Source organism: Fusarium proliferatum (assembly GCF_900067095.1).
Source record: "Fusarium proliferatum ET1 genome assembly, contig: FPRO_scaffold001, whole genome shotgun sequence".
NCBI lineage: Eukaryota > Fungi > Ascomycota > Sordariomycetes > Hypocreales > Nectriaceae > Fusarium > Fusarium proliferatum.
In genome coordinates, this window is record NW_022194790.1 from 5,725,361 (window position 1) to 5,742,725 (window position 17,365).

The window sequence follows — 17,365 nt, forward strand, 5'->3', positions numbered from 1 at the left end:
TGATATAATGCTATCAAGGTGATTTCTTGCCCTCAACAGCCTCGGCCTTTTCCTCTGGCTCTGCATCATCTGCGATGTCCTCCTCCACCTCCTCGAGACCAAAGTCCTCGATCTCCGAATTGCGACTCGCCTCTTGTCGCTCCGTCTCCTTTCCAGCCCAGATCTTCCAGTTCTCGAACTCACGGTCCTCGAGCTGGTGCGAAACATCAATGCGGGACTTGCCAAAGTAAGCGCCCACGTGCTTGGCCTCCTCGAGGGCCACTCGCTTCTCGATCTCTTCCTCTTGGCGTAGACGGTAGAATTCGCGGCGTGTGATATCGTATGCCTTTTTCTCTGACAGCTTCTCTTTCTCCATCAACCATAATTGTCGTTGAACAACACTATAGAATGTTAGCTTGGTCCCATCAGACTACCGATCCAGAGAAACTTGCCATTCACCCGATAAAGGAATATTAGGCTGTCTCAAGCCCTTGCTCCAATCGCAGTACTGGTAATCCTTTCCGTCTGACTCAAGAATAACCCGAGGTCTCGCCAACTCCCAAGGATGGTCTCGATAGAACGTTGATCGCAGCCTATCCTCACGATACCATATCCCTTGAGGCCGATAGAGGTTCTTTGGCTTTCTAGCTTGTAGGTTCGGCGATCTTAGACGGGGGGTGACGTTTCGAACGAGTGTCTCGGCCGGAGGGACGGATTGCATGATGTTATACCATGGCGGCGTAGGGATGGATTTGTCGCCGAGGACGTTGTGGTTGAGCTCTTCCGTGACTGTTTGTAGGACCCTTGCGGGTCGGATCTGTCTGCCTCCCATGGTCTATTCTACGGCAGTGTCAGTAGAGCCTCAATTGAGTATGGCGATATAAATAGAGGCGGCCTTACGGTATCAATTGACGCTCTGATTGGGAGTGATGCCACACGGGACTAGGCTTGAGCCGCAATGTCGTGGTGGTGAGTGGAAATTTTGGAGATGCATCGGTAAATCTTAACGCCGGGTGGGATGTTGACAATAAAGGTCAGACATTGAATTTAGTAGAACCAAATATACAGGTACAAATTACTTTTCAGATGGAATATATAACATTATTTGCGTTAATAGATGATAAACTAAGATATGGCCCTACATAAAATTGATTGTTTGTTTGTACTTCAAAGAAATCTCCTACCTACCTTGCTTTATCTGTTTACATCTCATATGATACAGCGCGGCTTTTATTTTCACTCGTCATCTGGGGTATCTCCCCATAGCTCGGCGCGAATGACAGTGCAGCAAAAAACCATCTCGAAAAAGGTCCCACTTACAAGAACAAGCCTCCCGTCTCAACTTCCGCTGGCATTAGCTCTTCCTGAGAGAGATTGCCGATCTGATTTCTTTCTCAGCGCCATTTCCCTTGCCCAAATCCACAGTTCGAGACAAAATATCGCTCCGGCTACGAATCAGAAGTCGCAGCATCATGAGGAGGAGCTCATGAAAGTCTCTAGTCGAATAGACGGCTCCCTCTGTGCGGTGCTTTCGAACCGAGCGTCGGCCAGTTTTGGGGTTACTACCGCAAGGAGGAGTCTCTGCACTGTGAGAGAGGCTGGTAAAGAGACACAGAGAAGAAGATTGAACTCGAGATCCCCGTCCTCTTGTTCCAAGAGCTCGTTATGGCTTCTCTCGACCTTTTCGCCCGCTACCGAGGCTCGACGTGCCTTGCCTTGCCGTCGCTCCCGACCTGTCCTGAACAATTATAGCACCGCTTCCGCTGCCGCCGCGCCGATACCCCCGATAAATCAGAGATTCCATACTCAGTATGGCCACGACCCTCGACACCTCATGGCTCTTGTGCCACAGGAAGACGCGGGAACCGTTGAAGAGCACTTGGACTACTATCGGGACCCATACCGAAGGGGTTATGCCCCCGCCGACGGCCAGAAAGTTCAAGTGTCGGAAAACAAAAGAGATGTTGAATATCCGACGGAGGATGAGACCTTCAAGGCCGATGACGAGACGAAAAAGTTGATCGCAAAATTATGCAAAGCCATATCGTACAAGCTCCGCCACCCATACCGAGCAACCCTCGAACCTATATACGACCTGTACCTTCAGCTTCCAGAACCAAGGATGTTGTATCTCACTTGGCCATGGCGGAACAGGTTGTTGAAGATTATGGGTTTACCTCCTAAACGAAACTCAGAGTCGATGCTGCGTTACTTTGCGCTGATCGCCGACGTCAAAACCGCAGGTTTGACGCTGCGACGGACGCATTGGAACTATGCCTTGGCTTTTGCAACGAAATATGCAGCTCGCGTAACGACGACCGAGATGGATACTGCTTTGAGATTGTGGCAAGAGATGGAGCGATCACCCGACGCCAAAGGGAACGAAGTTACGTTCAACATTCTTTTCGATGCTGCGTCAAAAACCGGAAATTTTGCTCTCGCGGACATGATTTACAACGAGATGGAAAGCCGAGGTTATCAGTACAATCGATACCATCATGTCAGTCTGATACACTATTTCGGACTCAAGATGGACTCGAATGGGATTCGGGCTGCCTACAAAGACATGGTTGAGGCGAGTGAAATGATTGACACTGTTGTGCTCAATTGTGTGATATCGGGCTTGTTGCGATGTGGTGAGGAGTCAGCGGCTGAGCTGACATATGAGAGGATGAAGTCCGGTCACGAAATGGCGCCCAATATTCCGGATAGGGACTATGGGATGGGTCGGGTCATTACCAAGGTGTTGATGATGTTTACGAGAATCGGCAAGAAGCATCCCGAGCTTCAACAGCCCTTGCAGAAGCAAATGCAACTCTCACCAAACCTTCACACATACAAACTTTTCGTCGAGCACTACTCTGTCAAAGTTGGAGACTTGGCCAAGGTGGCACAATTTCTTGATGAGATGAAGTTCCTCAAGATTCCCATTCACGCGACGATCTTCTTGTCCTTATTCAAAGGATTCTACTCCCATGGTGGCTTTACTGGCTCTGAATGGAGTGAGCAGCGGCTAGAAGGGGTGTTGAAGGCAATGTACCAAGCACGAGACGAAAGCATAAGAGGGTTTACCATCGACAGATGGTTGGTCATTTGGGCCTTGCGAGCTGCTAAGAAGTGCAGCTCAAACGAGACCGTTATCGAAGTGTATGATGAGATGGAGAAGCGCTGGGATATTCCGGTGGACCGACAGCCGTTTATCGAATCCATTCTCCAGACCATTCTTGACGGCGCAGACATGAAGTCGTCGACGGGTCAATGGGACGGCCCGTCGTATCGAAGATATAAAAAAGATGGAACGAGATTATGATGTAACAGTAGATTTTGTACTACCATGCACTTTAACTTAGAATAATACCCCGGGGCTCTAGAGTTCTGTATATAAAGATCCGGTTGGCTTGGAATTGCATAGCTAGCGATTTTTATAATCGCATTTTCACGTATGGTTCGATATAGCTGATGGTCGAACAAATGAAATTTCGAATCAAGAGTCGAGAATGACCGATGTCTATTTCGGATATTTACACCACATTCCACATCGAGGCTTCCCAGTCTCTCAACCAAACAGCAAATCCAATCCACAGGCGAGTAATTTACTGGGGCTTGTAGGTCTGGTAGACTGCGCAGCTCGTTAGCATCGTGAGTCGGAGAACATCGGGACGGAAACCACGCACCAGCAATGCCGAAGGGAGCGAAGAAGCCGGTGGCCATGAAGGTCCAGTATCCGAGGCCGAACCACTTGCTTCGAGGGTTGAAGGGGATGTTGCTGTAGGCGCCCTCGGGGTAGTGGTAGGGCGAGGACATGCGGGCGCGGGTGGTCTGGAAACCTCGCTTGGTGACCAGAGAGGTCGTGGTACGGGCGGCGGCGCGGGAGAGCATCTGCGGGAGCGAGTAAAGGGTCAATTCAGTTCGCGATGGTTGCGAGAGGAGTGGCGAGCTGGTCAATGGCTCGGGGGTCGACGTACCTTGACGGTGAGGAGTGGAGATTGCGAAATGGAAGCTTGGGGATGTGTCAGTGATGATAGCATCCGAGGTCAGAGATGGTGGTCTGAGGTTTGGAGAGCAAAACGCTAGTAGGTCACGTGCAGAGATACTTTGTACTTTGCTGACATGGAATCTCCAATCGGCTGTGATTGGATCGTAAGTTTGGAGACGTGACGTCGGCTCTAAACCGCAGCGGACTCGGCAAGGAAAAACGATAGATTTAGTTAGCTGTGAGCATTTTTTTGAGTAGATTATAGGTGCGATCTGCCTAGTTTAGAAGAAAATATACTATGCGATCACTGAGATAATGCAAATCTAGTCGTATTTACTTGAAAATACAGATCTGAGCTTAGTGTCTGTCGACCTGACCTACCTATTCCCGGTCGCTGAAGACATTCACCGCCCACAGCTTGTCCAGGGGATTTTTTTTCTGCCGCAACCAACCCACTTCCCATCAACCAACTTTTTTTAATCGCCTAGGCCCGTGTACCACGAATTGGGACGATCGATCGATTCCTCGCTTGTGTTGTACAGGACGACAAGCTCACGCCTATTTTTTCGACGAGCTTTTTCTTTTCTGCCTTGCGTACACGAAAAGGCAACATTTTTCAATTTTCATATACCAAAATTTTCTTCCAAGGACTAGCACGCGACTTGAATCAGCCACCCGATCTCGATCACTTTTTCCTGCAGGTAGCGATCGGAAGCCGATCGCGGTAAAACACCGCCCAGCATGGATGAGATGTTTGATGTGTTCGAGGGCAAGGTGGACGCCCCGAGCGCGAGCGAAGATGAGCATGTGCCGAATCGCAAGGGTGACACGAAAAAGAGAAAGGCAAACGCGATAAACGGCGAGAATGGCGATACTGCGAAAACTGAGGACGTTGACATGGACGCCAAGACCGAGTCTTCAAAAGACGAAGGAGATTCTTCGGACGATGAAGAGTCTTCGGAGAGTGCCAGTCAGCAGGACTCAAAACGAAGGAAGAAGGAGGACGGTGTTGGTCCTGTCATGGCAGATACTTTCCAGACGGCCGAGTCGAGAGAAGTTGCTGGCGCAGCTACTTTCACAGAGCAGGATTCATCGCTTGTTCTGTCGCACAATATTCAGCATCAGGTAGCCCTGCCTCCGGATCTAGACTACGAATACGTCCCCCTTTCTGAGCACAAGGCCCCCGAGCAACCCGCGCGAACATGGAACTTCAAGCTCGATCCTTTCCAGAGTCTTTCCGTGGCGTCTATCGAGAGAGAGGAGAGTGTTCTTGTTTCCGCGCACACTTCTGCCGGAAAGACTGTTGTCGCTGAGTATGCTGTCGCACAGTGTTTGAAGCGCAACCAAAGAGTAATCTACACAAGTCCCATCAAGGCTCTAAGTAACCAAAAGTACCGAGATTTCGAAGCCATCTTTGGAGATGTTGGTCTCATGACTGGTGATGTTACTATCAACCCTACGGCAAGTTGTCTTGTCATGACGACTGAGATTTTGCGATCTATGTTGTATCGCGGTTCTGAGATTATGCGAGAAGTCGCTTGGGTCGTCTTTGATGAGATTCATTACATGAGAGACAAGATAAGAGGTGTTGTTTGGGAAGAGACCATCATCATGCTTCCCGACAAGGTCCGATACGTCTTCCTCTCTGCCACCATTCCCAACGCTTTCCAATTCGCCGAATGGATTGCCAAGATCCATCATCAAGCTTGTCACGTTGTGTATACCGATTTCCGACCTACTCCTCTACAGAACTACTTCTTCCCCTGTGGTGGTACCGGCGCTCGTCTCATCGTTGATGAGAAGAGCAACTTCAACGAGCAGAATTTCAATAAGGTCATGCAAGAGGTTGAGGAAAAGAAGGGCGCTGACCCCAATGATCCTAATGCTCGTCAGAAAGGAAAGGGCAAGAACAAGAAGACCAACAAGGGTGGCGCTGACAGTGGCTCGGATATCTCCAAGATTATTCGAATGACCATCAAGAAGAAGTTCAACCCCGTTATTGTTTTCAACTTTAGCAAGCGAGAGTGTGAGAACCTGGCCATGAACATTTCGTCACTCAGCTTCAACGACGATTCCGAGAAGGCCATGGTCCGCAAGGTTTTCAACAGCGCTATTGAGAGTTTGTCAGAGGGAGATCGAGAGCTTCCCCAGATTATCAACTTGCTACCTCTTCTGGAGCGAGGTATCGGTGTCCATCACTCTGGTCTGCTACCCATCCTCAAGGAGACTATCGAGATTCTCTTCCAGGAGTCTCTCATCAAGGTTCTTTTCGCGACCGAGACCTTTTCCATCGGTCTCAACATGCCTGCCAAGACTGTTGTTTTCACCCAAGTGACCAAGTGGGATGGTGTCAAGAGACGCCCTCTCACTTCATCCGAGTACATCCAGATGGCTGGACGTGCTGGTCGTCGTGGTCTCGATGCTCGCGGTATTGTTATCATGATGATTGACGACAAGCTTGAACCCGACACCGCCAAGGAGATTGTCACTGGCCACCAAGATCGACTCAACTCAGCGTTCTACCTCGGCTACAACATGATTCTCAACTTGCTACGTATCGAGGCTATCTCTCCCGAATTTATGCTGGAGCGATGCTTCCATCAATTCCAGAACGCAGCTAGCGTCCCCTCTTTGGAGAAGGAGTTGATGTCATTACAACAGGAGCGCGACAACACCAGCATCGCCGACGAGTCCACGGTCAAGGACTACTACCAGATTCGACAGCAGCTCAGCGCTTATACTAAGGATATGCGCACTGTTATCCAGCACCCCAACTACAGTATTTCTTACCTCCAGCCAGGCCGTTTGGTGCAGATTTACAACCCCAAGGACGAGAACGAGACTATTGCTGGAACCGGAACCGACTTTGGCTGGGGCGTTATCGTCAACCAGACCCCTCGCCGCGCGCCCAAGATGGGTGAACCCGAATATGCCCCCCAGGAATCCTATGTCATTGACGTGCTTCTTCCCATCTCCCGATCCAGTGCGGATTTCTACCCCACTCAACCCGTCGAAGATGCCCCTATGCCCGTTGGCCTCAAACCTTTCGGCGACGACAACGACGACGACGTCAAGTTTGCTATTGTCCCTTGTCTTCTAACTTGCATCAAGGCTATTAGTCAGATTCGACTTTTCCTACCTAAGGATGGCCTCAAGTCTGAGTCAGAAAGGGAGACGCTCACAAAGTCTTTGATGGAGGTCAAGCGCCGCTTCCCCGATGGTCTGCCTGTTCTGGACCCCATCGAGAACATGGAAATCACCGATGAATCGTTCAAGAAGCTTCTTCGCAAGATCGAAGTCCTCGAGTCCCGACTTCTGGCTAATCCTCTTCACCTATCGCCCCTTCTTCCTGCTCTTTGGGACCAGTACCACGCCAAGGTTAAGCTCACCGAGAAGGTCAAGGAGACCAAGAAGTCCATCGCCAAGGCGTACAGTATTGCCCAGATGGACGAACTCAAGTCTCGCAAGCGTGTGCTGCGACGTCTCGGCTTTATTAACGATTCCGAAGTTGTCCAGCTAAAGGCTCGCGTCGCCTGTGAGATTTCATCCACCGAAGGCCACGAGCTGCTTCTCTCCGAATTGCTCTTCGACCGATTCTTCAACGAGCTTACTCCTGAGATGTGTGCTGCCGTCATGAGTTGCTTTATCTTCGATGAGAAGATTGAGACAACCCAGCTCAAGGAAGAGTTATCGAAACCTTATCGTGAGATTCAGGCAAAGGCTCGCATCATTGCCAAGGTCAGCCAGGAATGCAAGCTTGAGGTCAATGAGGAGGAATATATCCAGAAGCTCAAGTGGCAGCTGATGGAGACGGTCTACGCATGGGCCCAAGGACGTCCTTTCATTGAGATTTGGTAAGTCGTCCTTTTATTCCGCTACAGCAGAGTTACTAACACACTCCAGCAAAATGACAAAGGTCTACGAAGGCTCTCTGATCCGTCTCTTCCGTCGTCTGGAAGAGCTGCTTCGCCAGATGGGCCAGGCCGCCAAGGTTATGGGCAACGACGATCTAACGAAGAAGTTCGAGGACAGTTTATCCAAGATCCGTAGAGATATTGTGGCCGCGCAGAGCTTGTACCTATAAAATGGGGAAAATATCATGTAATGTGTTCTTTTTTTTCAATATTTTTCACCGGCTTGGGAGTCTGGCGTGTCGGGGTGGAAAAAAGAGTTGTAGTATACCTTGAGCTCGAGGGATTAGGAATAAACCTATGCGAACCTTGGTCAAAGTGATATCTAAATTAATAGAGCAACTTGGAGGCTACGAGGAATCAGCATGGAGATTTACATACAGAAATTGCAACGCTTGCTGCTCTGCATACCTACTCTAGCTTCGGCTGAGTTTAAAAGGAATCATGGAACTTGCAAGACTTTATAAAAGCTATCCAGAATTGATGAAGGCTTGGGACTGATGTACTGAGACGCGTGATTTAATCGCTGTGGTATATTCTGTCTGTTTCTCCTGCCCTGGAGAGCAGCATATAGAATGCGTGTAAAGCCATAACGCCACCCAACCGCTGTAACCCATGCTTTGGCATGACAACGTCCAAGATCAACGCCTGAACACTCGATACCCCCAAGCCAAACATAATACCGCCGTTGAAGCACTGAGCACCATCTGGTGCGCTTCAAGGCTCTACTAAGGCCGGTCTCCTGACAGCTCCATGATAAACCCAATAAAAAGACTAAAGACAACACCAAAGCCAACGAATATCTGCCATCTCTTACTCCAGATACCCTCCTGGCGCATCAGCCATGCTAGACTTCCAAGTGGGAAGAAGAATCCGACCATCATGGCTTTGATTAGTATTTCTAGTACAGAAGCCATGCCGGAGTTTTCGTCATCGAGTGGATTGGATCCGGAGGGGATACCTTCAGCGTTGTTGTCGATCCATGCGTCTTCCATGTTGCGGAGGGTGTCAGGCGATGGCATAGCGTCTGGTGTGAAGCGTGATGTATGAATTGATGTGAACTGTGTTCTCAAAGTTGCGATTTCTGAAGGCGAAAATCCAGACTGCAGCAATCGATCGAATCCCCGTGGTCGCGGCCTCGTTGAAGTCGCAGGTTTCGAACCATCACCAGTCGCTTCTTTCGGTGGCTTAAGCGCCTCCTCCTCCTCCTTCTTCAACTCCTCACTCGACAACTCATCACCAATGGAGCAATTAACATAGACCCGCGACACATTCGCACCCTCGACAGCCTTGCCCTTCCCCTTCGGATCATCATTGGTAGGCGGCGGCGCAGGATGTGGTTTGAGGACCGAGCTCAGCGCTGACGCATCGGGGAGGATATGGCCTTGGTGAATGAGGCGTAGTCGACTTTTGGATGACAGTCGCGTGCGGAGGAGGTGTTTTAGAGCGAAGACGGTTGTTGTTTGGGGTGAGGGGATGTCGAGTTCGAGATCTGGTTGGGCTGTTGTGAAGCGGATTGTGAGATGGAGGGGAGGAGGGAGAGGGTGTGACGATGAGGCTTGAGTGGTCATGATGATGGCATTGTTTGGGAGTTGGTGATGAGATTGGAAGATAGTATTAATGGCAGAGTGAGTATGGGAGTGAAGTTGTGAGATGCTGCAATGTGTGTAATATGTAGCAAATAAAGCTGAAGCTAAGTGAAGCTGGGTGATATTGGTGACGTGACCTCCACTTGCGGACCTTCTAGAAGGATGCTTTACAGGGCTGAGAAGCCACTGAAGCTTGGGTCTTTCTTGTCCTTACAGCATCATATTTGGAGACCTTTAGAGATTGAGAAAGAATATTGCTAGAAGAGTAGATTCATCCCATTAACCTCAATTCTCATTATAGAACCCCCCATTGAAGAACCTAGGTATTGGGTCTTGTAGAGTACTAAGCCAGCAGCTCTTGTTACACCTCAGGACAGGGGTGTGTAACTGCGGCCCCGCTACAAGGGTTCCTGGGCCTCTAAAAAGTCCCCTGACCGCCCGGCAGAAACCATCCCAAACAACCGTCATCATCCTTGATTTGTTTTTTACGACGATCAACAACACGCTCGTTGGAACCCTTTTTTACATCACCGTAATTTTTCATATCTTTGTCCCTTTGGTACGGCAATGGTTTTGACATTATGCCACGCCTGCGAGGGACCAGACATCTAACCTGCTTTTATTGCGGGAAGAGGTCCAATACAAAATATGACGGCATCACACGCCAGTTTCTATGCCTATCATGCGATGCGACAAACTACCTCGATGAAGTATGAACGCCCTTTCGGTATTGTGACGCAGTCGCTAATTGCGAATAGAATGGAGAGATTACGGATCCTCCAGTAGCCACCGAACGTGAAGCTCCTGCAACCCAATACGCTGTTCCTCGACATTCACCTCCAGCCTCACTAAAAGATAGCATCTTTTGCGCAACATGCCTGAAGAATCAGCGACTATTTACGTCATCTCTGGCGCAGTATCTACCTGACGATACGAACCACCCCGATTATCCCGAGCTCGAGCGAAATTACTACAGATTCCGAAAGGGGTTGGAGGAACGATATCCCCAAGTTTGTGACGAATGCGCCGAGAGAGTTGATGGTCAGATTCGACGGGCGGGATATACGGCCAAGACGGATCATCTTCGAAGGATGATGGAAAAGAGCAGAGGGAGAAAGATTTCACCTGAAAAGAAGGGCGCTCTGGATTGGGTTGATAGCCTAGGCAAGGGGTTATGGTGGGGAGGATTGGTGATGCAGATGCTGTGGCATCTGAGAGCAATTACTCTTGCGTTGGAACACCAAGATGTGGGAATGTACGACCCGGACGATAGGAGCTGGTCGACGCTGGCTGTGAAGGGTCTGGGCTTGGCTGTGGCACTTCTTCCTCCAGCGGATACTCTCATCAACAGCGCCGTTGTTGCGAGTATACTATCCGCGTGGTGGAATCCTCAGTTCGTACAAGTCAGCCGAGGCTTCACAAGACACCTCCTGGGCTTTACACAATGGTATGCTTTTCAGGGGTTGATTGTCTTCTTCCGCATCCTATTCCGCCGCGTGTTGGAGATGGATGGAGGACAGGCTCAATCGCGGAACACCAAACTTAGCGCGCACTTGGTTATGTCAGTTGTTATGGTCATGGTAAGTTTTGGCGGAGAAGCCGCGCCTCTACGAAGCTGTACTAATCTGTTTAGATATATTCTGCCGCAAAAAGGTCTATCAAAGTCGATACCACACCCCTGTTTGGCACCTCAACCACAACGTTTTCGCCACCGAAGCAACCTAGGATTACTCGAGAGAAGAGAGAGGAACCAAAAACCTTCTCAGAACTGTTGAATGAAGCCTTAGACTCTCCTACAGCAACACCTCAGCCGGATCGGTTCAATCCGTCACCTATTAGGACATTTTCACCACAACCACTCCCCCCAGGCAATTCCTATAGGGCCCCAGGAAGCACTCGTACCCAATTCAACGCTCTAAACATCACACCTCGAAAGACACAAGATGTTGGATATTCGGACGAGATGGATTGGACACCAACCGAATCTCAGACTCAATCTCAGTCACCATACCGAGCTTTCCAAAACACGCCCTCCTCTAATGGACCCCGGAAATCCTTTGGAGAGGCACCCGTGAGCGCTGAAACAAGCCCTTTCTGGTACAAGGTCCCTCCTGCGCCGACGAACCCATCCCAGCGTATACGAAACCCTCCTAACGCGCCGATTATCAGAACCAAGCCGGCACAGCAGGAGAGTATTTTCTTCCGAGGCGCGGCTAAGAAGAAGGACGAGAATGAAGATGACGGACGTGAAGTTTCGTTCAAGCCGCCCAGTTTCTTTGCTCCTGAACGCAGCAATGACGAGGCTAATGGGCTGGCTGACCTCTTGAGTCAGAGCTTTACTTTGGGAAAGGAACAAAGTTATCCAGATGAACATTCAGGAGTCTCCACACATAGAAGGGGCTCAGACACTCGTGTGTCTCCTGGTACACCTCAGTTCGACAACCTTGGTGTTGAATTCACCGCTCTGGCCGTGATGCTCGTTTTCTGGGGTCTCACCGTAGCAGTTTCTATGCCTTTTGGACGAGAGGTCCAGCTTGCATTGTTATCTGCAGTTGGTATCATTGCGTTGCGAGAGACAGGCGAAACAAGCCGGCAAACAAGGCTCCCTACGACAGCGACATACATCAGTTCTGCGCTGAATGTAGTCGAGCTGGCAGCGGTTTGCTGGCTTGCACTGGAGGTTTTTCAGGAGAACGAAGGCGCTGGAAAGTACGGGATTGCGCTATTGACGACAATGCTTGGGCATCAGGTTTGGAGTACTATGAATTGAGCTTTATGCATAGATAGAGAGGGCGGTTTATGTTGCTTGGGAATATCATGTGCGGCGTTGGATGAGAAACGAAGTATTTTATGAACACGGTGGCTGGTTGGGATAAGATACCAGATGAGGCATGTCGAGATATCAATGAAACTATTGACACGCAAAGTTGCTTGTGTGACACATCATAATGAGCATGATTCGATATGCAGTATGACTTGTATTCTTGGTTCCGCTTCAGGGATGTGTGAATTCTCAACACTGTCCTATATACTATTTCTCTGTTATCTGATCTTAGATCTAACCCTCAAAAGGGGTCTCATATGGCCTCTCAGCCTGTGGTGTGATGCGAGCAAGATGTCGTCGCTGACCAGACTGCCAGTCAACAATGGCAGTATGCTGAACCGATCTGTTATCCCAGACGACAACAGTCTTTTCCTGCCATCTCACACGAGCATGGAAGTCAGCACCCCATGCGATGTGCTCATACAAGAAGTTGAGAATGGCATCGGACTCTTCCTTCTTGAGGCCGACAATGCTTCGTGTGACTTGTAACAATTAGCTTGTTTCTCCAAGTCGTGCGCAAGGTAACTTACACTGAGGGTTGACAAAGAGCGACTTCTCCCCGGTAACAGGGTGTGTTCGCACAATAGGATGCTCATTGACAACGGGTTCACGTCTCTTGATACTCCCCTTCTTCACACTAGCATTAACCTGCTCGATCCCAGAATGCGTCGCCTTAAGTCCGTGCAGCAACTTCTGAAACGTCGGCGACAATCTATTATAAGCCTCAACAGTATTCGCAAAGAGGGTATCACCGCCAGTATCAGGGTTATCAAGGACATAAAGAAACGTCGTTCCCGGCGGCTGCTGCTCATACGTAATATCAGAATGCCACGCCACAGAGCTGACACGCGTCTTGAAGAACTCCTCGTACGACTTATCACCCGCACTTCTATGCACGAGATGGATCTCGGGATGGCCCTCTGGCGAACCAGACGTGGGGTGTATGTGATGACGGCCGAAGTAGCCGCCGAACTTGAGAGCTTCGGAGATGGGGAGGTCGGCGAAGTCTTGGTTGCGGAAGGCGACGACTTTGCGCTCGGCGACGTAGCGGGCTAGTTCGTCTTTGCCGGCGTCGGAGAGACTGCTCAGTTGGACGCCCTCGATCTCAGTGCCGATTGTGGGTGTGAGATGGGAGATCTTTGTGGTGGGTTTGAGGAGGTTGGGGAATGTTGGGTCTGCGTCTTTGCCGTGCTCGTAGTGCTCGAAAGGCTCGAGGGGAGGGTAGACTTGGTCTTTGTTCCATGTTGGGAGATAGTTTGGGTACTGAGATACTGGTGTTAGTGTAATGAGTGCATGTGAGAGAGGAAGTGATATACCTTTGCGGCAGCGTGGCCGTCAATGCCCTTCTCTTCGGCTTCACGACGGTAGGCGACGGGGGATAACTCTTTGTAAACGCCCTCGACGTGGCCGGGGTATAGCTTTACTTTCTGTGCATCGACTGTAGGAGCCTGAGTCTCAACAGCTGAGGGAGCCATCTTGAGTGAGTATTATCAAATATTGTATAAGTCTTTGATACGGGATTAACGTCAAATGTGTAGTTCACCTGGACCTCTACGACCTTTATATACCACACACTCCTCATCTGACAAATCCCATTCCCATCATACTCTCAGCGCGGGGAAGTATGCATCCGCAATAGAGAACTCGCAATGACGAACTGTAATTGTCAACCATTGTCATCATCCAAAGACATCGCGCAAGCATCGCATCTATTGCGTTGATCAACAAGACGCGAATCAAATCACGCAAAGGCCGAGAGGGACGGAGAGTGTAACATTGCAATGTAGAGTAACTTGGCGATCCGAGAGTATTTATCACGGCGTTATAGCATGGTATTGCGCAATGTCGGATCTCGTGGTTGAGGCCTCGAGGGTGGTGGTGAGTTGGCGCAATTCCTGGGGATGGGTCACGCAATATGCCTATCAGTCGGGGTTATCGAGAGGGAGAGTCGATGTCTCGGTTATCGGCCATAACTCTTTAGAAGTACAAGATGTCTATAGAATGGGTTTTGTAGGTATTGTAAGTCTTTGTGGCTCAAAATTTGAGAGTTGCAGTTGTCTTAAATATATCTATTGTCGGGAAATGTACATCTAATAGTCGACCCCAGTAACTCGACTTCAGCCATCACCCAAATGCCCCGTAACGCTTCCAACTGCCGAACAACGCCAAGTCCGAAGATTTCTCCATAAGAAGCGTAATTATTCCCATTTCACGGCGTCTCGGTCGGATCCCTCAGCGATTGGTCCCTATCGCAAGCACGTCATGCCTCTATTCTCATGAGATAGGACAAACCTCCGAACTCGACCATGGCTAGTTCCAGAGCACCCCATCTCTCGTACCAATTGTAAGCTTAAATCTCTTGACTTATCGAGAGGTTTTTATTGGTTCCTTGGCAGTGGCTAATGGTCTAGATCGAACCCCCAGGTTTAACAGAAGCTGTTGTAGCTTGATCGATTGTCCATGTTGGTTCAGTATCCCAGCGTCGTAGTTGACCTGGAGGCGTCGATTAACCCTGAATCGGCTGGGTCATGCCCAGAAAACACTCGTTCGCCGAGCCCTGAGGTGATTTGCGTAGTCCATCGCGACATTGATAACCCCCGTGTCTTCTCATAGAGGCATCCCAAGAAGCATGGGGGCAAATACTGTAAATTTTAGATCAATAGCTTAAAGGAATTAGTCTTGGTAGGGGAACTGCCAGCCTTTATAAGTCCAGCCCTGCACCACACAACATCACATCATGTTCGACATCTCCGCGGCCCTCCCTCTTGTTCTCTTTCTCCGAGGACTTACTTGCTCTCAGCTGTCACTATTGTCCCTCACTAAGATCTAAAATGGCTGCCGTTGAGGACTCCAAAGGGGTCATCGGCAAGACTGACTCCGAGGACCGTCGTTTTGACAGCGGTGATGAGACCGCCAATTCGTCAATCGAGCATCCTTTCTCGGATCCAGAGGTTGCGGATCGTTGGAGGAAGGTGTATGAGAATGCTCAATATGAGAATCGACATCGGTTCGATCCAAGCTTCACTTGGACTGCTCAGGAAGAGAAGAAGCTGGTTAGAAAGGTACTTTGCTCTACCACAGGACTTATACTGAAACCATTATATGGCTGTCTGGAGGTCAGTTGACTAACATGAGCTTGTCTCTAGATCGACTTCCGCATTTGTCTCTGGGCATGGGTCATGTTCCTCTCCCTGGACTTCCACCGACGAAACATCAACCGTGCTATTTCCGACAACATGGTAAGTTAATTCTCCGATGCATCTGGAGTGAAAGTTTGACTAATAGCTTCCTTTAGTTGCCCGAAGTAGGTATGAACACTAATGACTTCAACTACGGCCAAACTGTAGGTCTACCCCTGCTCAGCTCGGTACTTGAACTGACCATTTAGATCTTCCTTGTGTCTTTCCTTTCTGCTGAGCTCCCCAGTGGCTTGATTAGCAAGAAGCTTGGTGCAGATCGATGGATCCCGTTCCTCATTTGCAGTTGGTCACTCGTTGCGGGTTCCCAAGCTGCGCTGCATAGCAGGGGTGCTTATTTTGCTATCAAGGCTCTTCTGGGTCTTTTGATGGGTGGATTCATCCCGTAGGTCATTCACATCTTGAAACGAGAGTAACAACTGACAGGAATAGTGATATTGTCCTTTGGCTCACTTACTTCTACAAGTCCAATGAGCTACCAATCAGGCTGGCTTTCTTCTGGACTGCCCTGAGCACCAGTAACATCCTGGGATCTCTTCTCGCAGCTGGTATCCTTCAGATGCGTGGTGTTTTGGGCTGGGGAGGTTGGCGATGGCTGTAAGTACCGTCTTTACCAATTTTGGAACCTCAAACTTACAGGGCTCTAGATTCCTCCTTGAAGCTATTGGCACTTTCATCATCGGTCTCTTCTCTTGGGTCCTCATGCCTCCTGGTCCCTGCCAAACAAAGAGCTGGTTCCGTGGCAAGAATGGTTGGTTCAATGAACGCGAAGAGTACATCATGGTGAACCGACTTCTTCGCGATGATCCTAGTAAGGGTGATATGAACAACAGGTATGCTGCCCCAGAAATACCAACTATGCGTACGGACTAACACCTTTCTCAGAGAGGCTGTCAATCTTCCCAAGCTCTGGAAAGCCGTCAAGGACTGGGAGCAGTGGCCGCTCTACATCATCGGTCTCATGGTGTACATCCCTCCGGCGCCCTTCAACACATATCTCTCTTTCATCCTGCGTCAAATTGGCTTTTCTGTCTTCGAAGCCAATCTTCTCGCTATTCCCTCACAATTTCTCTACGCTGTCAACTTACTCATCATCACCTGGCTCTCTGAGCGTGTCCAAGAACGAGGCATGCTATCGTCCCTCTCCAACATTTGGATCTTCCCATGGGTTCTTGCCCTCGTCGTTCTTCCTGGCGACATATCCCCCTGGGTTCGATACGCTCTCATCACAGGTCTTTTGAGTTACCCCTACTGCCATGCTATTCTCGTCGGTTGGAACGCCAAGAACAGTAATAGTGTACGCACGAGAGCTATTAGTGCTGCTTTGTACAATATGTTCGTGCAGACTGGTAACATTGCTGCATCCAACATCTTCCGTGAAGACGATCAGCCTCTGTACAGGCGAGGCAACAGGGTCATCCTTGGCATCACGTCTGCCAACATTGTCTTGTTTTATATCGTCAAGGCTTTCTATATCTGGAGGAATAAAGTCCGCGATGCGAGATGGAATGCTTTGACAAAGGAGCAGCAGCAGGACTACATTCTGAACACAACGGATGAGGGCCAGCAGCGTTTGGACTTTAGATTTGCTCACTAGACAATGCATTGTTTTTGTGGTGTCTTGGAGTGGATTCCAAGAAGAGGTATCTCTGATTGAAGCTCAATAGATTGATCACAACTACTGGAGTATATCCAATCCTCACGTTCTGTTCTCTTCTCTTCTAAATCTTAGCCTGTCTGATCCTAAGCTTAGGGTAAATTATGCCTAAGCTTAGAAAACATGGATAAATCCTAGGACACTATGATCATAAGGTATGCCTAAACTTAGGCTAACTTAGATCTCGAGCCATAGCCCACTCATTGATTACTTTTGCCGTGGTCGGTAACGT

General features: G+C 49.4%; 8 protein-coding genes across 8 annotated transcripts; 4 read left to right on the top strand and 4 right to left on the bottom strand.

Moving 5' to 3' along the window:
* Positions 1–13: 13 nt before the first annotated feature.
* On the bottom strand, positions 14–811 carry FPRO_00247 (uncharacterized protein; the record flags this gene model as incomplete). Its single annotated transcript, XM_031225603.1, has 2 exons — positions 14–380; positions 432–811. The coding sequence occupies 2 exons, from the start codon at positions 809–811 to the stop codon at positions 14–16; spliced, it is 747 nt and encodes a 248-aa protein (XP_031076223.1).
* A 654-nt stretch (positions 812–1,465) lies between these two features.
* On the top strand, positions 1,466–3,289 carry FPRO_00246 (uncharacterized protein; the record flags this gene model as incomplete). The annotated part of the gene is made up of 1 exon (XM_031225604.1): positions 1,466–3,289. The coding sequence occupies one exon, from the start codon at positions 1,466–1,468 to the stop codon at positions 3,287–3,289; it is 1,824 nt and encodes a 607-aa protein (XP_031076224.1).
* A 283-nt stretch (positions 3,290–3,572) lies between these two features.
* FPRO_00245 (uncharacterized protein) lies at positions 3,573–4,007 on the bottom strand (the record flags this gene model as incomplete). Its single annotated transcript, XM_031225605.1, has 3 exons — positions 3,573–3,598; positions 3,654–3,858; positions 3,945–4,007. The coding sequence occupies 3 exons, from the start codon at positions 4,005–4,007 to the stop codon at positions 3,573–3,575; spliced, it is 294 nt and encodes a 97-aa protein (XP_031076225.1).
* A 689-nt stretch (positions 4,008–4,696) lies between these two features.
* On the top strand, positions 4,697–8,039 carry FPRO_00244 (putative ATP dependent RNA helicase; the record flags this gene model as incomplete). Its single annotated transcript, XM_031225607.1, has 2 exons — positions 4,697–7,809; positions 7,859–8,039. The coding sequence occupies 2 exons, from the start codon at positions 4,697–4,699 to the stop codon at positions 8,037–8,039; spliced, it is 3,294 nt and encodes a 1,097-aa protein (XP_031076226.1).
* A 555-nt stretch (positions 8,040–8,594) lies between these two features.
* Positions 8,595–9,437, bottom strand: FPRO_00243 (uncharacterized protein; the record flags this gene model as incomplete). The annotated part of the gene is made up of 1 exon (XM_031225608.1): positions 8,595–9,437. One exon carries the CDS (start codon positions 9,435–9,437, stop codon positions 8,595–8,597), a length of 843 nt encoding a protein of 280 aa, XP_031076227.1.
* A 599-nt stretch (positions 9,438–10,036) lies between these two features.
* On the top strand, positions 10,037–12,225 carry FPRO_00242 (uncharacterized protein; the record flags this gene model as incomplete). The annotated part of the gene is made up of 3 exons (XM_031225609.1): positions 10,037–10,165; positions 10,214–11,035; positions 11,089–12,225. The coding sequence occupies 3 exons, from the start codon at positions 10,037–10,039 to the stop codon at positions 12,223–12,225; spliced, it is 2,088 nt and encodes a 695-aa protein (XP_031076228.1).
* Positions 12,226–12,513: 288 nt separating this feature from the next.
* FPRO_00241 (uncharacterized protein) lies at positions 12,514–13,754 on the bottom strand (the record flags this gene model as incomplete). Its single annotated transcript, XM_031225610.1, has 3 exons — positions 12,514–12,761; positions 12,810–13,542; positions 13,596–13,754. The coding sequence occupies 3 exons, from the start codon at positions 13,752–13,754 to the stop codon at positions 12,514–12,516; spliced, it is 1,140 nt and encodes a 379-aa protein (XP_031076229.1).
* A 1,356-nt stretch (positions 13,755–15,110) lies between these two features.
* On the top strand, positions 15,111–17,073 carry FPRO_00240 (uncharacterized protein; the record flags this gene model as incomplete). Its single annotated transcript, XM_031225611.1, has 7 exons — positions 15,111–15,341; positions 15,426–15,518; positions 15,575–15,622; positions 15,668–15,861; positions 15,909–16,073; positions 16,124–16,309; positions 16,362–17,073. 7 exons carry the CDS (start codon positions 15,111–15,113, stop codon positions 17,071–17,073), a joined length of 1,629 nt encoding a protein of 542 aa, XP_031076230.1.
* Positions 17,074–17,365: the final 292 nt, after the last annotated feature.